This window comes from Brienomyrus brachyistius, unplaced genomic scaffold (genome assembly GCF_023856365.1).
Source record: "Brienomyrus brachyistius isolate T26 unplaced genomic scaffold, BBRACH_0.4 scaffold45, whole genome shotgun sequence".
Lineage (NCBI taxonomy): Eukaryota > Metazoa > Chordata > Actinopteri > Osteoglossiformes > Mormyridae > Brienomyrus > Brienomyrus brachyistius.
Window position 1 is genome coordinate 2142023 of NW_026042320.1, and position 23569 is coordinate 2165591.

The following is a 23569-nucleotide window of genomic DNA, read 5'->3' on the forward strand; positions in this document are numbered from 1 at the left end:
CGGAGGAAACCCCACGACAACATGGGGAGAACATGCAAACTCCACACACATGTGACCCAGGCGGAGATTCGAACCCAGGTCCCAGAGGTGTGAGGCAACAGTGCTAACCACTGCAGGACCATGCCTCCTGTTGTATGAGTAATATAATGTAAAAATTAAATTCTATTTTATGTCCTTCATAAAGTACAAAAGGCAAGCATATCACACAGGTAAAACACCCACATTTAAAAAATGTTTTCATGAAAGTCTGTAATCCTGAAGAGGAAGTGTGACAATCGTGAGTTTTTGGGCAACCACAGAAAAGCAGAAAAGTAAGTAGAGACAGTGAGATAATTAGTGCCAGTCAGATGATAGACGTATACAGTATGTGAGTCAAAGATTCTTCATATATTAATCATTCCCATTCAGGTAACAAATCCTTAGAAATCCATTCCTGAGCATCATGCCAAGAAGCACCACTTGTTTACTGATAACTGCTTTCATGTAAACTCTGCTGTGCTGAGAGTAAAGATGAAGAGGGAGAGACAGCAAGAGGCTGCTGACGGCAGAGAATGCAGGCGACATGGAGGGGAGTGAGAAAAGGAGCAAATATTGATGGTTAAGAGTGAATAATGACGTCACAGCAGCCTGGTACTGATGTTAGTTTAATATGCTTCTTAGTTTGGCCTGTGGTGTGTATTTCAGATACAGCATTTAATCAGGGAGACTGAGTGTGAGTCAATGACAGAGAGAGAGAGAGAGAGCAGACAGGCAGGTGAAGATGAAGGTGTATTAGGGAGGAGGGGGGGAACGAGCTTGGACCATCACCAAATCAGCCAAATGTAAATGTCACGTCTATCAAACAGGAGACCCTGCTTTCAGGAGAAATGGTTTAAAGATCACACTGGGCTCCATTACAGCCCCCCCCTCGTCTTAAGGGGGTTCTTTGTTTCTACTGTGCAAAATAATTTGTAACACAAATGTCTAAACTGGCATGAAAGACAGATTCAGCTCTTGTGAAGACTGGCATGCGAAACTGGAAAAGGCACTGGGGAAATTCAGTGCACATAAAGACAGGCAGTGCCACAGATTAGCACTGATGACATGGATTCAGAAGATCAATCCTGTTAATATTCAACCTTCAGATGAGCTGGAAAGAGCAGCAGCAAGTGAGGAAAAATCTTCTGGAGTTAAGTACTTGGCACGGCAAGGCCTGGCTTTTCGAGGTGTTGGTAAGGAGAGTGGGAATTTCAAGCAGCTTCTAATGCAAACAGCAGAGGGCGATGCAGAGCTGACCATGTGGCTGAAAGGCCACTTTGATTTCACCAGTGCTGTTTAACTGTGACACCTGTTCCTGGGTTGCCCTCAGTCCTTGTTATTGGTTATGATTCTCACTGTCCTGCACTGTGTCTTGTTAGCTGTGTATTTAAGTGCCTGTTCTGCTTCTGTTGTTTCATGGTTCATTATAGCTGTATGTATGTATATAGTTCTCCAGTTGTGTTTATTCCATCATTTAGTTCATTCCTGGTCATTTGCTGTTTATTTTGGATCCATCCTGATCCTTTTGGTTTTGATGTGTGAGTTGTAATAAACCCTATTTTTCCATCCGTGTCATGTACTGCCGCAACCAGAAGAGGGCAGAAGATATGGCACAAAAACAAAGGAAGAAGCCTAACTTTAAAAAGAACAAAAAACATCAAGACTCATCCAGCATGGGGTGGTGGGTTAACGAATAACACAAACAATCAAAGAATAAGCAAACAAATGAGAGAAAAGATGCAGAGATGACTGAGAAGCAGGGGATGACTGGAGAAGAGACGACAGGACCAGAAGACAGGAGGGATACAGGGAGAGCGGAGAAGAGAGTATAACTGAAGAATGGGAGAAGAGGAGAGACTACAGAGAACATAGATGACTGGAGGGGAGGGAATATAGGACCAACAGAGAGAAGGAGGAAGGGCTGTGGAGGAGAAGACAGGATAAGAGGGGAAAATGTGAGCAGAGAAGGACAAACACCCCCACTGCCCAGCAAAGTGCACTTGTAAGTAAACCACAATTTTAGCCTTGGGCTCAATATCTGGACTTGTCTCTGTGTAGCGATGCATAGAATCCCTGACACTGGTTATGACTGTACTGTATTAGTCCTAAACCTGCCATTATAGTGTAAGAAGAAAAGATTTTTTTTTAATAAATCATTTTAAAAAAAGGTAGAGCGATGTAGCCCCCGGAGAAGTCCCCCCCCCCCCCCCCCCCCCCCCAAAGCCCTGTTTATTCCCTTCTAGCTACCAGATGAAACTCACAATGCACCCCAACGCCACCTAACTTCTCTTCCACATGATGCACCTTATTTACCCTTTGAATCCTGTCCATTATTGAGCGTTTTTCTATCCATTTGATTATAAGTTTATTACACTGTATGTACATTAGTCAGCCATTTTCCGGACAGTCTGGGCTACTCAGATATGTCATAATTCGATTTGTAAATGCTGACAGTCTTGATATTATCCTTCTTATCAGGAAAAACTACTTCTGCATATAGATATTTCTCAATTTTTAGTCTCATCTAATATAAAAATGGGCAGGTAGTACAAATATAATCTTATAAATGCTGAGATTAGAGTATCTGCGATGCAGGAATGCAGGGGTTTCATTGGGGCCCTTTCTATGGCTTAGTACTGTGAAGGAGTACATGGTTAGTGCCAGGCGCAAATGAATATCTTTGATTTTGCATCCATTTGGTAACTTGTTGAAGTTGTCTGATAGTCAGTAATACATGGTTTAATTAATATGATTCTTTATTTACTACTTTATAACATCTGAAAGAAACTGAAATAGGAAAGCTTATTTTAATTTATGGTCCACTGGATAAACACAGACATTACAGACGGTTTTAGAGTCTAATGCTGAATGTTGTTTGCTATGATTTTTCTGCCTGCATATGCTGTGATTGGTGCAGTGAAATTTGAGAATGTGTTTGTGGTCAGTATCATAGCCTCAGACAACAAACCAACGCTGTAGCGTGTCACTGTGTTTACATGTGAGAGGGGTTCCAGTTACATAAGGGACTCGTTCTAATTGTTTTGACGGAGCTCGACAAACCTAAAAAATAAATGCTGGTTTTATCAAAAACTATGTCATATAGCTATATTCCAGATTTATTACAGCCAAACACATCTCGGAGCTCCGAGGAACCTCCTTCTCCTTATATTTCCCTCTATCCCACTCTTCTCATCCCTCCATCCCTCAAATACTGTGTAATGATGATATGTGTGCATGTGGAGGGTGAGGGATGGGCGTGGAAGGTAATAGTTAATTAAGTGGCTACACCTGGGTTGTGAGGGATCTGGGGTTAATAGAGGGAGTAGGAGGCGCGTTAGGGAGATTTGGTCTGGTGGGCACCATACGCGTTGGGTCCGGGAGGGAGGTGCCGCTCGCATGCCGTTTAGGGCGGCCGGCGGTGAAGCCAGAGAGTGGGCGGTAGGGACAGTTCCCGGTGCGGTAGGGCGAGGACAGTCAGGACAGTGGGGGTAGGAGGCTATGACCACTGCTTAGACGGGGTGGTTGATAGACGGGAGTAGCGGCACCCTCATAGGGACGGATTGGCGGTGGGGGGGTGGGATTCCCTTTCCGTGGGACGTTCTAGGTGACGGACCGGTGTGATTGTTCCTTCCCCGGGGGAGGGTCCTGATCCCTGGGGGGGAGGGGGTGTTCTGTTTTAACTATGTCTTTATTGTATGTGTGTTACGTGTGGTTTAAATGCGCAGTGTAACCGCTTAGGGTCGGGACAGGACTATATACAGTAGGCGGTTCTGGTCCCGTAACGCTTGCCTGTGCCCGAAGTGTGGGGATTACTGTGCATTGCAGTGCTATTGGTGTGCCGTGCCCTTATAGGGATGTTGTGTGGTGCGGGATTTACTGTGCGGTAGCGTGGGTTAACACACGCTTAAAAAGGGGTGGTGTGCTACGGGGAGAAAGCGGGACCGAACTCTTTGTGAATCCAGATCCGACCCAATGGGTCGCTGCATGAATTGTACTGAATAAAAGTATCTTTGTACTTTTAGCTGCAGTCTGGTGGTGATCTGTTCTCCTTTCACAGCCTCTGACGCTAGTTTAGGTTAGTTGCACTGGTGGCAGCGGTAGGATCATTTCTTTCCTTTGTGGTTTTCCCGTTTAGAAATCTAGAATTAGCTTTAACATGTCGGAGGCCGAGGATAGTGTACAATCTCCTAATTATGAGGGCGCTGATTGTTCTGTTACGTCTAGAGAGTGTTTTCTCAATCTCCCGGTGGCCCCCCTGCTCACCCAATATTTATACCGGAAACTTTTAATGGTGTGGGGCGTGAGTGGTCTGACTGGTCGGAACAATTTGATCTGGCGGCTGAGGTAAACAGGTGAGATGATTCTCTGAAAATTAAGTTTATGTCTTTGCTATTGTGTGGCCGTGCTAGGGAGATGCTAACTACATCAAAAACCATCCATCCATTTCCCAAACCGCTTATCCTATTGGGTCGCGGGGGGTCCGGAGCCTATCCCGGAATCAATGGGCACGAGGCAGGGAACAACCCAGGATGGGGGGCCAGCCCATCGCAGGGCACACTCCATTCACTCACACATGCACACCTACGGGCAATTCAGCAACTCCAATTAGCCTCAGCATGTTTTTGGACTGTGGGGGGAAACCGGAGTACCCGGAGGAAACCCCACGACGACACGGGGAGAACATGCAAACTCCGCACACATGTGACCCAGGCGGAGATTCGAACCCGGGTCCCAGAGGTGTGAGGCGACAGTGCTAACCACTGCACCACCATGCCACATCACATCAAAAACCAAATGAATTAAAAAACGCGGAAAATAATGTTGAAATGAAAATATATTTTTTGACAGCGATCGACGACCTGTAATATTTTTGACGATGTCGCTGCTATATCGCTATTTGTAAAAAAAGGAAAAAAATAGTTACTGGAAAAGCTACAGCGTTTTAAAAGTATTTGCTCTACCGATAAGCTACTGAAAGAAGTAAAGTTAGTAGCGTCGATTATTTTAGTTAGCTACTCCACAACACTGGACATAAAAATAACTGAACAATGTTAACATTTTCGTAATTTAAGCCCTCTCAACAGAAGCACTTTAATGAGAATATTAGAAAAATTAACTGATAACATATCAGTTATCTATATTTTTTTAATTTACTTTGAAAACAGACTCAAATTAAGCCTATACGAAAAATTCAGAAGCCTATACAGTCTCAAATGAAGCCTGTTGCGTTTTTATACAATCGGTCTGGGATTCCGCTTAACGTCACGCCCGAAGCTCACACTTTGATTGCAAACGGGAAGAAACATAACTATTGTCACGTACATCGGCGGATGTCATCAATTAAGCCTGCATACTGGAGACTACAAAGGGACAGCACACGCAACGGGGGTTGCGAAGTATTACCATTGTTTCATTTCTATATCGAGCGCTTGCTTGTCCAGTGTCATTCCCTCGTTCCTTACCTTGCCTGCCTTCCTTTCCCAGAGCAGCCCTCGTCCCTGAACCTCCCGTCCTGCCTTCCCTGCCAGCCCCAGGATCTCCCGTCTCCCCTTCCCTTCGTCTCCGTGTCCTGTGCCTGCCTGTTGGACTGGATCTCCCCGGCTACCGAATCTACCTTCTGTCCCCGACCATTCTTCTTGCCTGGCCCATTGAAAGCCTGTTACCTGCTCGATCTAATAAAGATCGCGCTGTTCCGCATTCCTGGGTCCGCGTTTCCCTGCCGAGGGTGTCCTAACAATTATGTCTCCAGTAATAATTTTCTGCTAATAGCATTAATTCTCTTATTTCGGTATCGGTGTACTGCATGTACATGTTATCACCATCAAAGAAAAAAACGCGTTATGACTTATCAGTCATTATTATTGTTTTTGTCGTTTATTTAATCGTGTAGCAATACTGCCACTTGTCATATTATTAATTGCGTATTTATATAATATTAACCAATGACCAATCTCTGTATCTTACTAGCATCTTTTGCGCATTTGTCTTTGTATCAGCCGTAGCGGTCTTCAGGGGGAATCGCAGAAGCTGGAGTTTCTTAGAGCGCTGCATGGGTTTGGACAAACATTAGGTATTGGTAATATTACTGGACAAAAATATATCGTTATTGGTGTCCACCAAAGTTTCCAGCACTAGCTACAAGAAATGAGATTGAATGCATTTGCTCGTTTTTATTTGTATTTATTTTTTTAAAAGTTTCTTACATTATATCCGTGCTTTTTAAAGGTTATATCTCAATTTTTCAAAAGTAAACACAAAAAGGATGACACTTAATGCCCCCTCCCTGCCCCCACCCTATTTAGAACGTTAGCGTTCCATTACGTAAAAAATGCAGTACTACGTCATGATGCACCGCTTATAAATAATCTGTTTGATAAGGGAGAAGCAAACACAAACGATTCGTGAGTGCATCGTACGTGTTGTAAGAGCAAGTGAAGCTGAAAGACATTGACAGTGAAGGTAAGGCCTCCCCTTCAAAATGTATACTTCACTTAGATCAAAGGTCTTAAACTAAAAAAAAAAGCTGTGATATGCTAAACTACCGACCGCAAAACGTGCAGACTGGCGGGTGTCAATTGCGCTGGAATGACATTACATGGTTTTAATTTTTCTCTGATATCGGCCGGCCATATACAGTCATTTCTTTGAGACCCCTGAATTTAAATAATAATTAATTTTTACAATGATGGTGACCTATATAATGTGCCGATTTACTTGTGAAGTTGTTCAGCTGGTTGGCATGGCATTGATTACTGCTTTTTAAGAAAGTGCATGTAGTCTCACACTGTAGAAGTCCATTGCTCAGTTGTCAGCATGCTCAGCGTGTCGCCTGTGATGTGTCCTGCACAGCAGCAGGCTACATTGCGTTTAATGGACTAATACTTCTTCAACCCATTAAATGATTCCTTTCTCTCTCCCTGCCAGTGATGGCACCCTCTATTAATCTCTTCACCTTCCTCGTCCTGTCCCTGGTGGGGGGCAGCTCTTCATGGGACGAAGCTTCGCCTTGCGGATCCGGCTCCATCCTGACAAGGCCCTACACGGCCTTGTGTGAGCTGGATGCGGTGTGGGGCTTGGTGGTGGTGGTGGCGGCAGCGGCGGCGGCCCTCGCCTCGCTGATCCTGCTCCTGGTGGTACTGTGTCGCCTGCGGAAGATCACAGAGGCTGAGGAGCGCAGCGGGGTGGCGCCGCTACTCCTGCTGCTCGCAGCCATATTTGGGCTTTGTGGCCTCAGCCTGGGATACATCGCTGAGCAGCAAGAGAGCCTCTGCTTCGCCCGGCGTGTCCTGAGGGGGGTGTTGCTTGCTATCTGCAACACATGCCTCGTGTTTCATGGTCTGCGACTGCGCCGGTTGGGACAAGGTGCTCATAGCCCCAGCACAGGTCAACTGATGGGGCTGGCGGTGGCCTTGGCCGTGTTGGATCCGGAGTGGATCCTTCTAGCCACGATGTCCACATGCCAGCCAGCCTGTGAATACCAGCCGCTGGACTTTGCGCTGGCCACCACTTATGTGCTGGTCCTGCTCCTGGCAGCACTGGTGGGGGCGGCCTGCAGTCTGTGGAGGCAGCAGCCACGGTGGAGGTGCAGGACCGCGTGGCTGCTCATCACCTGCCTGGCCTCAGTCCTGCTGTGGGTGGCCTGGATCACCTTCTGCCTGTATGGCAACGCAGCGCTTGGCCTGCCCCCAACATGGGACAACCGGGTACAGGCAGTGGTGCTGCTGGCACAGGCATGGCTGCTCATACTGCTGCACGCTGCTCCTGAGGTCCACGCCACCTTACGGCCCCCGTCCCGCATGAGAGAGGCCAATTTAGAGGAGGGCCTTTCTCACGTGTAGTTTGGAGCAAACCGGGACTTCGTGTTCAGTGACAACAACTCAGGTATGGTACTTTGTTTTCGCTTCTTTGACCTACTCTGTGACTCTGTGTGTACTTGAGAGAGAGCATAGCCCTCGCTCTTTCCTCGCATGGAGCCCCTACTGGAAGTCTGTGGAACAGCAGCATATAAGCAAGGTCTATGGACCTTTCCCTGTAACTCAGATCTCACTTGAGCAGAGCTTAGGTACCATGGCTGCATGTGCCCCCCCCCCTAACAATCCCCCCCAAAAAAAAATGTGAAGTATGACTACTGCACTGCTGTAGGATGTTTACATGATCAATATCTGTCTCTCTCCTGCAGGTGTCCTCCCCAGCCCCCAGGAAACATTACATTTTAAATAAATAATATATATATATATATATATATATATATATATATATATATATATATATATATATATCATCATCTCTGGAAGTGGTGTGTTTTTTTAGGGTTAAAAAGTTGAGAAACATTCAATGGTCATCATCATACCATATATCAGTAGCCCAGCCACTGGTCAGTTCCTTCACTCTACTGTTACAGACTTTCATAAAAACATTTTTTAAATGTTTTTAAATAAACCTGTATGATATGCTTGCCTTTTGTACTTTATGAAGGACATAAAATATAATTTATTTTTTTAAATTAACATTATATTATAATTATAATATATAATTAACATTATATTACTCAGGGGCGGCATGGTGGTGCAGTGGTTAGCACTGTTGCCTCACACCTCTGGGACCCGGGTTCAAATCTCCGCCTGGGTCACATGTGTGTGGAGTTTGCATGTTCTCCCCATGTCGTCGTGGGGTTCCTCCGGGTACTCCGGTTTCCCCCCACAGCCCAAAAACATACTGAGGCTAATTGGACTTGCTAAATTGCCCATAGGTGTGCATGTGTGAGTGAATGGTGTGTGAGTGCGCCCTGCGATGGGCTGGCCCCCCATCCTGGGTTGTTCCCTGCCTCGTGCCCATTGTTTCCGGGATAGGCTCCGGACCCCCCGCGACCCAGTTGGATAAGCGGTTTGGAAGATGGATGGATGGATGGATGGATGAATGGATGGATTACTCATACAAACACACACATCTGAAGGTTCTCAACTCTAGGTTTATATCAAACACATTAAAGCCAAACAAATGCAAAAAGTCCATGTATCGTTTGTCCTTGGGTTTTCCCGTCCAAAACGAAATCAGGAAAACTAAACAACAGCAGCGTTTTTTGGTTTTTCTGTCAGAAGGGGAAAAAGCGAAAAGCAGAAAACAAAAAATCAGGCTTCATATTTTATCCTAAAATGTAGAAAATATTACAAAAATACACCATTCTAAGGGTGGGTGTTTCCAAGCTTATGACTGGGACTGTTAATGTTGTAAGATAAAGTTCACATTAGGCTGTATCTTACATCTCTGGTATCTGTTAGACCTGAATTTACTCATAGACAAGAAACAAAAAAAAGGTGATTTTACGGTTTTCCCATTTGGTTTTAAAACAGAAAAACAACAAATTTATTTTTGTATAGCGCGTTATCCCAACAATACATTGTCTCAAAGCGCTTTACAGCATCCCCACCCAAAGCCCCCAGTGAGTAAGACATAGGTGACAGTGGCAAGGAAAAACTCTCTAGAAGGAAGAAACCTTGGGAGGGACCAGACTCAAAGGGGGAGCCCAACCTCCAGGGGCCGGCAGGGAGAGTCGAATAGAAGAGATGGCTAAGTGCCAAGTCACATTGTCCAAACCATAGGATTTGAGGCACAACCGGGGAGCAGGGAGGTGATGACAAGCCGGTGCCGACTCTCCTTCCAATCGCCAGGCAACCAGAAGTAATTAGGCAGCGGGTCATACATGGAAGATGGCACAGGCAGAACGCGAGCTGGATGCAAGGACGTCATGGGTACATGTCACATGTAGCAGGGTGTGCTGAAAATCTTGATAGATTGAGGTCTCCAGGCAGCACACCCCAGGAGGAGTTGGGGAAATAAAATGTGCAATTAGTCAAAGTATAGGGGAGACTATAGGCAGTGCAAACAGTTAGGTGAGTGTAATATAAAGTGCAAAGTGCAAGCTCCGGCAGATATGGCAATGGCAGCATAAGTAGGAGGGAGAGGCAGGTGGGAATGCAGGCATGGGGAGTCCCTGAAATGTCAGCACTCCAGTTCCACAAGGGATGGTGAAGCTAGAGTGACAGCGCTGACAGTTCAGTTTATCTAAAGCCAATGGCATCGAACGCCACCCAGCTCTACACCTCACACTGTAGGTCAGATTGGGACTGAGGAAATAGCTAGAGTCAGAACTAGAGTCCCTATAAACTAAACTAAACAGGCGTGTTTTTAGTCTAGACTTCAATATTGAGAGTGAGCCTGAAACCCGCACATCCGGTGGAAGACCATTCCACAGCTGAGGAGCTCTATAGGAGAAAGCTCTGCAGCCTGCCGTAGCTCTTTCTACCCTAGGTACTAACAGATATCCTGTGCCTTGAGAACGAAGCAAGCGTGGAGGGTTGTAAGAGGTCAGCAGGTCACTAAGGTATTCTGGTGCAAGATCATTCAGTGCTTTATAGGTTAAGGGCAGTATTTTATAATCAATCCAAGACTTGACTGGTAGCCAATGAAGGCAGGATAAGACCGGTGTAATGCGATCAGATTTTGTAGTTCTCAGCATGAAGTCTTTTTTCTGTTTTTACTTTTTTCGTTATGATTTTAAAACAGAAAAGCCATAAATAGATTTGGTTTTTGAAACGGAAAATCCAACGAACGATACACGGATTGCAAGACTGAGCACATCCTCTTGTCTTTTCATGAAGATTCAACAGAAATTTCAGTACAGTTTTAATATAGGCCTAGTAGGTAACTACACTACAACCTACCGAATAAAAGTAACTAACTGCATCAAAACCATTTTATTCTGACATACTTAATACTCGTGCTGTAGGATACTCTTTAACCAAATTGATAAAAAAAAAAAAAAAAAACGTGGAAAATAGTGTTGAAATGAAAATATTGTAATGACGATGTGTGTGCGTGTGGGGGGTGAGGGATGGGCGTGGAAGGTAATAGTTAATTAAGTGACTACACCTGGGTTGTGAGGGATCTGGGATTAAGAAAGGGAGTGGGAGGCGCGTTAGGGAGATTTGGTCTGGTAGGCACCGTACGCGTTGGGTCCCGGGGGAGGTGCCGCTCGCATGCCATTTAGGGCTGCCGGCGGTGAAGCCAGAGAGTGGGCGGTAGGGACAGTTCCCGGTGCGGTAGGGCGAGGACAGTCAGGACAGTGGGGGTAGGAGGCTATGACCACTGCTTAGACGGGGTGGTTGATAGACGGGAGTAGCGGCACCTTCATAGGGAGGGACGTTCTAGGTGACGGACTGGTGTGATTATTCCTTCCCCGGGGGAGGGTCCGGATCCCCGGGGGGGGGGGGGGGGGGGGTGTTCTGTTTTAACTATGTCTTTATTGTATGTGTGTTACGTGTGGTTTAAATGCGCAGTGTAACCGCTTAGGGTCGGGACAGGACTATATACAGTAGGCGGTTCTGGTCCCGTAACGCTTGCCTGTGCCCGAAGTGTGGGGATTACTGTGCATTGCAGTGCTATTGCTGTGCCGTGCCCTAATGGGGATGTTGTGTGGTGCGGGATTTACTGTGCGGTAGCGTGGGTTAACACACGCTTAAAAAGGGGTGGTGTGCTACGGGGAGAAAGCGGGACCGAACTCTTTGTGAATCCAGATCCGACCCGATGGGTCGCTGCATGAATTGTACTGAATAAAAGTATCTTTGTAATTGTAGCTGCAGTCTGGTGGTGATCTGTTCTCCGTTTACAGCCTCTGACGCTACTGTAGTTTGGGTTCGTTACAATATCAATTCGATGACTCGCATATTCCCTATAATATAGGGTCTATATTTTCAAATTTTAAGTCATTTTTTTATGTTCATAACCTTAGCTCTGTGCAAACCATTTCGTATATATCCAACAACACAGTACGATTATGGTGGATATCTGGTTTATTACAGTAAAACAATGTAGATTTTATGTACACTGAATGTAAAATTAAAGTTAATGAAAGAAAAATTATAGAAAACAGCTGTTGTGCCTTCGTTTTACTAAAACACATGTTGGTACAATAAAACCATTAAAATTTTACAGATAAAGCATATGACCATAAGTTTAATTTCTGTAAAAATACAGAAAAGAAATTGACCAGTTTCACTGAAGGGGTTTCTCTGTTATTTTACAAACTGTGTGTAAAAATATGTTTATGCAATGTAGTTTTGATAAAACTTTTCTGTAATTTAACATAAGAGGAAAAAAATAATTATGCTGTAGTCAAATTGGCTGATATGAAATGGTTTAAAACTGTGACAGATTTTGCCTTTTTTTACAGTGTATACTTCCAGTCAGAAGGTACCACACCGGCAGATACGGATTTCTGAAATAGCAAAGATAAAGGTCAATGAATAATATCCCTCACCTCTTTTAAAACAATAGGTAAGATGCTGTTTTGATATCCTGTCTAGGGTTGGAGTGTAACAGTATTCACGGGAAAGGGGAATGGGATAAAGGGACAAACAGAGTGAGGGCAAGAAGGGAACACCAGTGGACAAAGGGATATTTTTGTATTTTCATTTTTTTCATGTATAATACTGACACTGAACAAATAACCCGGTGCAAAAGACTTTGGGAGTGACCACAGCCAAAATAACAAACAAAATCCCCAACTATCAAGTGCGACCCACAGCTAATCTCACCTAAGTGCAAAAGAAAAGGAAACCAAAAGACAAACACTCCACCTCACTCCCTAATAAACCGAGTCCAACACACACTTGCAAAACAAAATAGCAGTCACTCCCTATGCAGCAATACAATCACACATACATAACTTACACACAAGTCAAAGCAACAAGGGGGCTAGTGAAGACGTAAACCAAAGAAAACCAAGCGGGGAGACAGCAAGCCAAACTGAGGTCGCGGGGGGGACCGGAGCCTGTCCTTGGAACAACAGGCGTAGGCAGGAACCAGCCCTGGGCAGGAGTCAACACTCTGCAGGGCGCAAACACTCACAACTCAGATTTGCCAATTAACCTACCCTGCGCACTTTTGGACTGTGGGAGGAAACCGGAGCCCCTGCTGGAAGTCTTTCCCCATTCACCAGATAATATTACCAGAAGACTGAAAATTAGATATCAAATACTAGAGTGACATAAAAACAAAAAACAAGTTTGCTTGTAATGAGACGCAAAACAGAAGATTCTCTCTTTTTATATTTTGAGAAACCATTTTAACATTTATCCAACCGGTCAAATGGTTTAATACTTCATACAGCAGCATTTCTAAACTCATTCCTCAGCCCACCAGACAGCTCCACGTTTTTGCTCTGTCCCAGATCCCTGCATGCATGAACCAAACAGTCACCTTTTACTGCTGTGCTGAGAGCTTGGACAGAGCAAAACTGTGGATCTTTGCAGTGGGGTCTAAGGACTGGCTTGAGAAACCCTGGCATAGAGGAGACTGCAGTGAGAGCCAAGAAAAAAAGAGATTAGAGAGGAAGGTAAAATGCTTCCATTAGCATGGCAAATAAGCTGCAAGTACAGACCCTGTGCTTCCATTACAAACAAAAAGCCTGTATGACCCTCCTAAACACACAAGTCAGATTAACTTAACCAGGGGAAATAAGCATAAAACTTGGCAAAGACTAGACTATGAAAAGGGAAGGTGAACATCATACTTACACAAACATCTGCTAAAGCAAATGGACAAACCCCTTTTAACTGAATCAAGTTACTTTAAAAAATTAATAATCCAAAAATAAATCAATAAAAATTAAGAAAAACACAATCATGCTTTGAACTAATACTGCAGTCAGTCCAAAATGTTCCCATGACATTCTTTTCGTCACGACGCACACTCGGTACATACTGGTTAAAAACCATTTATAATCCTTCATGTATCAGTCTATGATGGAGCACCCCAACCTGGGCCACCCATCCAACATGGCAGATTTCTGCCCCCTGGCCCCGGAGACTAGCAGACTAACCTCAGGAAACAGGGAACCAGGGGGACATGGGCCGCTGACTGGATGGGCGGCTCCAGAATGAGGTGAAGCAGAAGGTAGACTCCACAGCAGAGGACCGAGGAATGTAGACCAAAACCAGGGAACCTGAAGTGGCAAGAACACAAACCAGGACAGACATATAAAACCAAAGCAAACGCATCAGTGGCACAGCCCACCAGCTTGTGAAAGATGGCTACCATGAATCCCTTAATCAAAAACCTTTGTGATGGCAACTTTGTCACCCAGGACTGATCCCTTCTAAAGACTTCAAGTTTCAATGCAAGGTTTCCGAAATGTTTTGAAACATTAGTCCATGTGACTGCTGTGGTATTGTTCCAGGCAGGGAAAACAACTTAGGAGAAAATTTCCGTGCATGTTGGGTGTTTGTGGTTCTGTTGGGCTGAGGGGGTAATTGAGTGACTATTAACCTTTGAAATCCAATTATATTATTTAAACAGGTTAGTAGTTAGACAGTGTGATTTAGATGAGGATAAGGATGTTTTATTGTCATTACAAAATGTGTTCTACATGAAGGGAACAAAATGAGGCACTCAGATCCGGTGTATTAGCAATAATAAAATAGAAATAAAATCGAAAGAACAATACAATGAATAATATGGTAACAATTAAAATAAAATAGAATAAAGACATTAAGATAAATTCCATTAGGAGAATTTAACCATGGATGTAAAGTGAGCAGGTGTGAGTGTAGCAGAGATTACTGAGGTCTGTGTGTAATAAAGTATATGTGACACTGGCTGAGGAAGCAGCAACGTGTGTGTGTGCAAAGTCACAGTAATAACCTGCAGCACTGAGGGATCTATTGCAGCGAAGCCCTGACATGTAACACTGGTGATGAATAGCAGTGTTAGATATAGGTATAGTGAGGTACTTATAATTATAGTAGGTGTAGGATCAAGGCCTGGATTAGATTTAGTTAGAAACATACAGGGCAAATCTAGATAACACATACACACACAGATTACATATAAATATAAATTTAGGGGCAGTGTGTAGCTCAGTGTGCTAAGCCTGTGATCAGAAAATAGCCCACTTTAGCCCAGCCTGGGCACATCTGTGGGTCCTTCAGCAAGGCCCCCAGCTCCCTGGGTGCCACTATGACTGGCTGCCCATCACGGCCAGCTCACTCTGAGCAAGTTGGGGGAGGCAAAACGAAAATATCTTGATTGGGATCAATAAAAAGTATTAATTCTTATCCTACGGTCTGAGCATTCGGTCAATCCAAGTACAGAGAGTGGTAATGTGGACAATGCTGCTTGCATTTCCGGCCCAGCAAGGCCTGCTGCTGCTCCACAGCTATATATATTCAGCACTGACCTTTTTCCATTCAGTGGTTGTTAAAATAACTTTGTGTAGCCTAGTAATGGTGTAGTGTAATATTCTTTGGTTTGTAATATAAGGGATTAAATAATATCTTCCAAGTGAGATACAGGCCCTCCACATTTTCAGTGAAAGGAGACCAGACAGCATGAAAGCTCTTCCTACATTTGCCTCTGCTGTATCTCAGATTTTCAATAGGTAACATAGAAAACACATCTTTAACCTATTGTCTGAAGGCAGGGGGTCTGGAGGACTTCCACTGCGTGAGAGTTGTTCTTCCACCCAGCAGAGAGGAGAAGGCTGTGGCTCTGGCCTGTGAGGCGGTGTATTGTTTTTCTGCGGGGAGATGTGAGCATCGGGTGAGACTCGACTCAAATGCAGCCGCTTTGAGACAGACGTGGACTTTAAGGAAACACAGACTACACATGGAACAGCAATGACTGAGCTGGGGAACGCAGTGAGGGCAGACATATTTATACACAGCACACTAATCAGCAACAAAACAGGTGTACAGGGTTAGGATGGAGAACTATAATGGGATACAGGAGAATTAGGAGGGTTACAAAGGGCCAGCAGCGCCCTCTGCTGGCATGAGTGGGAGGAGACATGAAAAAATAAGAGATTACAGATCATGACAGGAGCACCAAGCACAGCAACAGTGGGGTCATGCTCAATTATCACACCACATATATGAGAAAACATTATGAAAATCTGTTCCCAAAAATTGTTCAAACATCAGCATGACCGAAACATACGACTGGTTGTACCTAGGCTACACTGGCACTGACAGCAGAGTGTAACAAATTACCAGCTACGACATATATCTGATGATTCAGAAGAAAGACAAGTTGAAGAAACAAAGTGGTTAATTGACTATTGTATAATAATCAAATCACTTCATAATCATGTAATACATAATATGTCACGATGGGAAGAGGGACAATCCAAGGGCAGCCTTGTGGGTTTTATTGCTGAACCAAAAGACATGAATAGAACCCAAGAGGAGGAGGAGAGCACAAATAGGAGGGAGGGAGGAAGGAATAAGCAGGAGGAGTCGGGGAGAACCTACTAACACGGGGAGCAGAGAGGGGTCCTCCTCCTTTTTGGGTGAAACTAATTGCTTGTGACATGGTAAGAGGCAACTTCTTTCTTGAGAGAATTTCTTTAAAGGGCAAGACAACCAAAGCTGTAAATCTAACAGGAAAAAATAGCCTTTGTAGAATTCTATGTGAAGACCCTCTGGGCCAGGCGCCCTGCCGCTCTGCATTGTTTTATTTGCATTTACAACTTTGTACTCCATAATTTTAATATTTTATCACGAAGCCTGAAGAGCAATATGAACTATATCTTGCTTTAAGTAAATTGTCTCATCCATTATTAGATTTAAACACAGTCATAATCCACAGCAAACTGCACTTACAGCCTTCATCCTGCTCTTCAGTCTCTGACGTGCTGCATCTAAATGGGGACTCGTCAAAAAGCCAAGTGGAGCTGTCATGAATGAAGGCCTTATTGAAGCTTCCCCTGCCTGACAGCAGGTTAGTCTCTCATTTGACTAAAGTATATTTGACTTCTACAGAACTTTGCAGGCTCATCTAGGATGGAGAATTTCTGCTGCTGAGCGCATTTTGACCTTGAGGAGCAACTGGCTCTCATCCAATGCAACAGTGAGTTAGAGGAGCAAGTTAATACGCCTTTTAGGGAGAAGGTGTGTACGCCACTAGCCGGGAGGGGGGAGAATGAAGAGCAGAGAGGTCGAGAGAGCTGGGTGACCGTAGGTCGTAGACGCAGGAAGGGGCTTACACACGTTGCAGAGGCGGCATCACCTGAGGTGACTGTGTCGAACAGGTTTCAGGTTCTTCCAGCTTTAGAGCCGGAACGGACTGGGGAGGCAGGTGGGCCCTTGGGCACTGAGGAGCCCCCTCCCCCCAGGAGGAGGGAGGTTGTGGTAGTGGGGGGTTCCATTATTAGGGGAGTAGACAGTTATGTGTGCACGCGTGATAGAGGGTCCCGTACGGTGTCTTGCCTGCCTGGTGCCCAGGTAGGAGACCTTCCAGATCACGTGGATAAGCTTTTGGCCCCAGCTGGGGTGGATCCAGTTGTCGTGGTGCATGTTGGCACCAACGACATAGGCAAGGGTAGAAGGGCTGTTCTGCAGGATAAATTTATAGAAGTCGCCAATAAGCTTAGAAGCAGAACGTCCACGGTGGTATTCTCCGAAATACTTCCCGTGCCACGTGCAAGTCAGGCTAAGTTAGCTGAGATAAGGAAATTAAATGTGTGGCTAAAAGGATGGTGTAGGAAAGAGGGGTTTAGGTTTATGGGGCATTGGAAGACCTTCTGGAACAGGTGGGACCTGTTCAAGCCGGATGGGTTGCACCTGAACCAGAGGGGAACCAGTGTATTGGGGAGGCGTATGTGTAGAGTAGTTGAGGAATGTTTAAACTAGGGACTGGGGGGGCAGGGAGGTTAGTTAACTATGTCAGTGGGGGGAAACGGAAAGCCATAAATAATCATATTGTAAGTGGGCACCGTAATAGGCCTACCCTTTGTTGTCTGTATTTAAACGCCAGAAGTATTAGGAATAAAATTCATGATTTAGAGGCTTTTATCTCATCGGACTCTTATGATATTGTAGGAATAACTGAAACGTGGTTGAGTGAAAAGAATGGACAAGAATATAATATGGATGGTTACACGTTGTTCCGTAAGGATCGTATAGGAAAAAAGGGAGGTGGTGTTGCAGTATATGTAAAGGAAAACTTGCAGGCAAGGGAACTTACTGATATAAATAAAACTACGGAAGCAATATGGGTAAAATAAGATGCTAAAAACTCAAATAGCCTAATTGTCGGTGTTTGTTACAGAACACCTAATATAGCTGCTGAGGAAAGCAGATTGTTATACAGTGATATTAGGACTATGAGCAATAAAAATGATGTGGTAGTTATGGGTGATTTTAATCTACCAGGAATGCAGTGGGACATTGTCACTGGCTCTTCAGAAAATGAACTGGAGATGGTGGAATTAGTACAGGATTGTTTTTTTACTCAGTTTGTTAACACCCCTACCAGGGGAGATGCCATTCTTGATCTTGTTCTCTCTAATAACCAGGACAGGATTGGTAAATTAGACGTTTTAGAACCACTTGACAGTAGCGATCATAACATGGTCAAATTTGAGGTTAAGTTTAGTGTTCGAAGAGCTAAGTCCAAATCAAAAATATATAATGTTAGGAAGGCTGACTTTAAGTGTATGAGACTAAAACTAGAAACTGTGAACTGGATGGAGTTAAATAACAAAACTGTTGAAGAGGCCTGGGAATTTTTTTAAAGCACATTATTGCAAGTGCAAGAGGACTTCATACCTGTTTCCAGCAAGAATAAATCTAGGAAATTGAAACCTAGGTGGTTTACTAGGGAAATAAAGTATAAAGTAAGGAGGAAAAGGGCTTTGTTCCAGCAATGGAAAATAACTGATGATGACAGAATTAAGCAGGAATATCTAAGTCTACAGGCTGAGTTAAAAAATGATATTAGACGAGCTAAAAGAAATGTCGAAAGGATGGTTGCATTGGAAGCTAAGGATGATGTTAAAAGTTTCTTCCAGTATTTTAACTCTAAAAGAGCTCTAAAACCTAAAATTACTAATCTGCAGGATAGTAAAGGTCTTATAATAGTAAACGACATTGATATAGTAAATTAGTTCAATGATAGTTTTGCACGGGTATTCACTGTTGAGGACCTTAGTAATTTACCAGTTATTACCTATCCAGCATTGTCTATAGCTAATATATATATAACTGAAGCAGATGTTTTGCAAAGCCTAGCTAAGCTCAAAATAAATAAATCACAGGGCCCTGATGGCATCTTACCTATAGTGTTAAAAGAGATGAGGGATATTATTTGCTGACCCTTAACTTTACTGTTTCAAAAATCCTTATCTGAAGGTGTGGTACCTTCTGATTGGAAGCACGCCTTCATAACGCCTATTTTCAAAAAAGGGGATAGAAGTAATTTGTCTAACTATAGGCCAATCAGTCTAACTTGTATAACTGGTAAAGTTATGGAGGCTATAATCAAAGAGAAAATGGTAGATTACCTGGACTCCAATAACATTTTGCGGGATAGCCAGCATGGATTTAGGAGAGGTAGATCCTGTTTAACAAATCTGTTGGAGTTTTTTGAGGAAGCTACTCAGGAAGTTGATGATAAGAAGGCCTATGATGTCATCTACTTAGATTTCCAAAAGGCTTTTGATGTTGTCCCCCACAAGAGGCTCCTACTTAAACTCAAAGCGACAGGTATTTTAGGTACCGTAGCGACCTGGATTGATAACTGGTTAACAGATAGGAAACAGCGAGTAGTTATAAGAGGCACAATGTCACAGTGGGCCTGCGTTCATAGTGGGGTACCGCAGGGTTCGATTTTAGGACCACTATTGTTCCTAATTTACATAAATGATATGGATACCAATATATACAGTAAACTGGTGAAATTTGCAGATGACACCAAGGTGGGTGGTGTAGAAGATACTGAATTAGTGGCTCAGCAGCTACAGCGGGATCTTGATTTAATTAGTGACTGGGCCGATACCTGGCAGATGAAATTTAACATCGATAAATGTAAGGTACTCCATCTAGGGAGCAGAAATATAAAGTACAGGTATTTCATGGGTGTCACTGAAATAAAGGTAGCTGATCATGAGAAAGACCTTGGTGTGTATGTTGATGCTTCCATGTCCCATTCTCGCCAGTGTGGGGAAGCAATAAAAAAGGCCAATAGGATGTTGGGGTATATCTCCAGGTATGTGGAGTTTAAGTCAAGGGAGGTAATGCTAAGATTATACAATTCCTTGGTGAGACCTCACCTAGAATATTGTGTGCAGGTTTGGTCACCATATCTTAAAAAGGACATTGTGGCCTTAGAAAAGGTGCAGCGTAGGGCCACAAAAATGATGCCTGGTCTTAGAGGAATGTCATACGAGGAACGGTTACTTGAGCTAAATCTGTTCAGTCTCAAGCAAAGGAGACTGAGGGGGGACATGATCCAGGTATATAAGATTCTAACAGGTTTGGATGCTGTTCAACCAAATAGTTATTTCAGCATTAGTTTAAATACACTAACTTGTGGCCATAGGTGGAAATTAGCGGGAGAACATTTCAAGCTGGATTTAAGGAAGCACTTCTTTACACAGCGTGTAGTCAGAGTATGGAATAGCCTTCCTGATAATGTAGTGCAAGCTGAATCCTTGGGTTCCTTTAAATCAGAGCTAGATAAGATTTTAACGACTCTGAGCTATTAGTTTAGTTCTCCCCAAGCGAGCTTGATGGGCCGAATGGCCTCCTCTCGTTTGTATAGTTCTTATGTTCTTATGTTCTTATGTATAATGATAGACAGACAATCCATCCATCCATCCATTTTCCAAACCGCCTATCCTACTGGGTCGCGGGGGGTCCGGAGCCTATCCCGGAGGCAATGGGCACGAGGCAGGGAACAACCCAGGATGGGGGGCCAGCCCATCGCAGGGCACACTCACACACCATTCACTCACACATGCACACCTACAGGCAATTTAGTAGCTCCAATTAGCCTCAGCATGTTTTTGGACTGTGGGGGGAAACCGGAGTACCCGGAGGAAACCCCACGACGACATGGGGAGAACATGCAAACTCCACACACATGTGACCCAGGCGGAGACTTGAACCCGGGTCCCAGAGGTGTGAGGCAACAGTGCTAACCACTGCACCACCATGCCGCCCCTTTAGACAGACAATATGTAAATCAATTTTGAAATCAGCCTATGGCTGGGCAATATTGTACAATAGTAAAGTTTTTTTCATAGGAAATGATATTGATAATTATCACGATATAATTTTATTCTACATTTTTACTTAAAATTCACATAATTGCGTTTAAAAAGGCAACGTGAAAATTGAGAAACGTGGAAATTGAATTGACTGCAAACTTAAATCTAAATTTAATAAATTATATATATGATATTTGAATGATGTGTGAATGTGCCCTGCGATGGGCTGGCCCCCCATCCTGGGTTGTTCCCTGCCTCGTGCCCATTGCTTCCGGGATAGGCTCCGGACCCCCCGCAACCCAGTAGGATAAGTGATTTGGAAAATGGATGGATGGATGGATGGATATATATGATATTTGATGCATACACAGGCCTATAGAGGACTCAGGCGTCAATCCCTCGCACAGGCCTATAGAGGACTCAGATGTCGGTCCCTCACACGGGCCTATAGAGGACTCAGACGTCAGCCCCCCACACAGGCCTATAGAGGACTCAGACGTCGGCCCCCCACACAGGCCTATAGAGGACTCAGATGTCGGCCTCTCACACAGGCCTATAGAGGACTCAGACGTCAGCCCCCCACACAGGCCTATAGAGGACTCAGACGTCGGCCCCTCACACGGGCCTATAGGGGACTCAGACGTCGGTCCCCTCACACAGGCCTATAGAGGACTCAGACTTCAGCCCCTCGCACAGGCCTATAAAGGACTCAGACATCAGCCCCTCACACAGGCCTATAGAGGACTCAGACGTCAGCCCCTCACACAGGCCTATAGAGGACTCAGACGTCAGCCCCCCACACAGGCCTATAGAGGACTCAGATGTCATTCCGCTGGATGCATTAGAGAACCAGAGCGTACCTCTGGCAGATACGTGGTGGCTGTGTGGTCAGGAGGGAGGATTGAGGCCTCCTCTCCCCAATAATTGTGGAGGCCTCTGCACTAGGGGGATGTTAGCTAGCCAGGTGGATATTTACTCTGACAAACAGCCCTCTAGGTCCCACAGGTTTGTTACGAGCTGCGAAGATGATCCCAGTGTGTATATAGATGCCATATGCCAGCCGAGGGGCATTCCAGAGAAATATAAGGTGAGAAGTGAGATAGCTGCAGGGTTTGAATCAATATTAATTTGGCCTACTGTTAACAAAAATGTGGAATGGAAAAATTATTTGTACTATAATCAGCAGAGGTTTATCAACTATACTCAGGAGGCACTCGCATCTCTGGGGGAGCAGCTTCAGGCCACCAGTCTGATGGCATGACAGAACAGGATGGCCCTGGATTGGCTCCTGGCAGAAAAAGGGGGAGTGTGTGTGCTGTTCGGGGATCAGTGCTGTACATTTATTCCCAACAATACAGCCCTGGATGTTTCATTTACTGAGGGTATGAGAAAGTTGCAGGGGTTACAGGATGAGATGGTGAGAAATTCGGGACAACATGACGGGTTGTTTGACTGGTGCTATAATATGTGGGGTAGTTGGCAGTAAGCCCTTATGAAAGCACTCTGTGTGCGTGCTGTGTTCATTCTTGCTTTGCTACTAATCTTTTGTTGTGTACTTCCTCTTGTTCGCTCCCTAGTGGGAAGAGCGCTGTCTCAGCAGGCGACTATAGCTGCAATGTTTAGAGTGGTGGGAGGACCGTTTGGAGCGGCAACCTCCTGGACCAACACGGAAACGGATGGCGACATAGACACCTTGGATACGCTCCTGCCCATAGCGGAAGTTCGGCCGTACCGCCTGTGAATACTCCATGTTGGAAACGCTGCAGCCTGCCTGCCGCCCACGACACCTGGGACTTTCCTGCTCATGACAGAGTGCCTGTTATAGTAATCTACAGTGTTATCAGTTAACCTTTCAGTTATCTTTGCATTAGCCGTATATGTTTATGTAATGAGCTTGTGGTAGGTGATGTACTCCTGGTAGATTATGTATTCCTGATAATATATGCAATGTATCCTGGGGAGTTCATTGCTGTTGGTTGATTCTGAGTGTTGATAGTTTGTGAGCCATGTCAGCCATGGACCCCAAAGGGGGGCCGCGCCTGTGGCGGGCTGGGAGTGGAATTTCCCTAGATCTTAGGGTTTTAGCCCTCCCTCCTAGGCTGGATGGACAGAATTGTGTGTGGGACTCTTTAGAATCCCAAAGGGGGGAAATATATGGGATATTATTTAGCACTATACAATGTAGAATATAATCATTACGGTATTATTAAAAAGCATGCCAAATACCCGTGATGTAATCATTATAATGTAATCAACACAATGTAATCAATTGAGTATGTATTTGCACCTTGTATTAGCCTCAAATGTTCTGTTAGCTACTTTATGTTAGCCCTGAATGCATGAATATCCACCTTTATTAGTGTTATGCCTTATCATTATGTTGAAGGACAAATATATTATCAACCCTCTAATTAGACAATGTGCAACAGGCTCACCAAAAGTTCACGGCTGAGCATTTTTAAAAAACCAAGTGGAGATGGTCGCACCACCATTACGTTCGGCTGA

The 23569-nt window shown here is 44.5% G+C and overlaps 2 protein-coding genes across 2 annotated transcripts in view; one reads left to right on the forward strand and one right to left on the reverse strand.

Moving 5' to 3' along the window:
• The window catches only part of LOC125723083 (cytohesin-2-like), a 341447-nt gene extending 325701 nt beyond the window's left edge, over positions 1-15746 (reverse strand). The window contains exon 1 of the mRNA XM_048999529.1: positions 15480-15746. The gene's annotated coding sequence lies outside the window, so the exon portion shown is untranslated. The remainder of the gene's footprint in view (positions 1-15479) is intronic.
• Positions 6074-7905, forward strand: LOC125723054 (G-protein coupled receptor family C group 5 member B-like). Its single transcript, XM_048999471.1, has 2 exons — positions 6074-6477; positions 6943-7905. The coding sequence occupies exon 2, from the start codon at positions 6945-6947 to the stop codon at positions 7854-7856; it is 912 nt and encodes a 303-aa protein (XP_048855428.1). The 5' UTR covers positions 6074-6477; positions 6943-6944; the 3' UTR covers positions 7857-7905.
• Positions 15747-23569: the final 7823 nt, after the last annotated feature.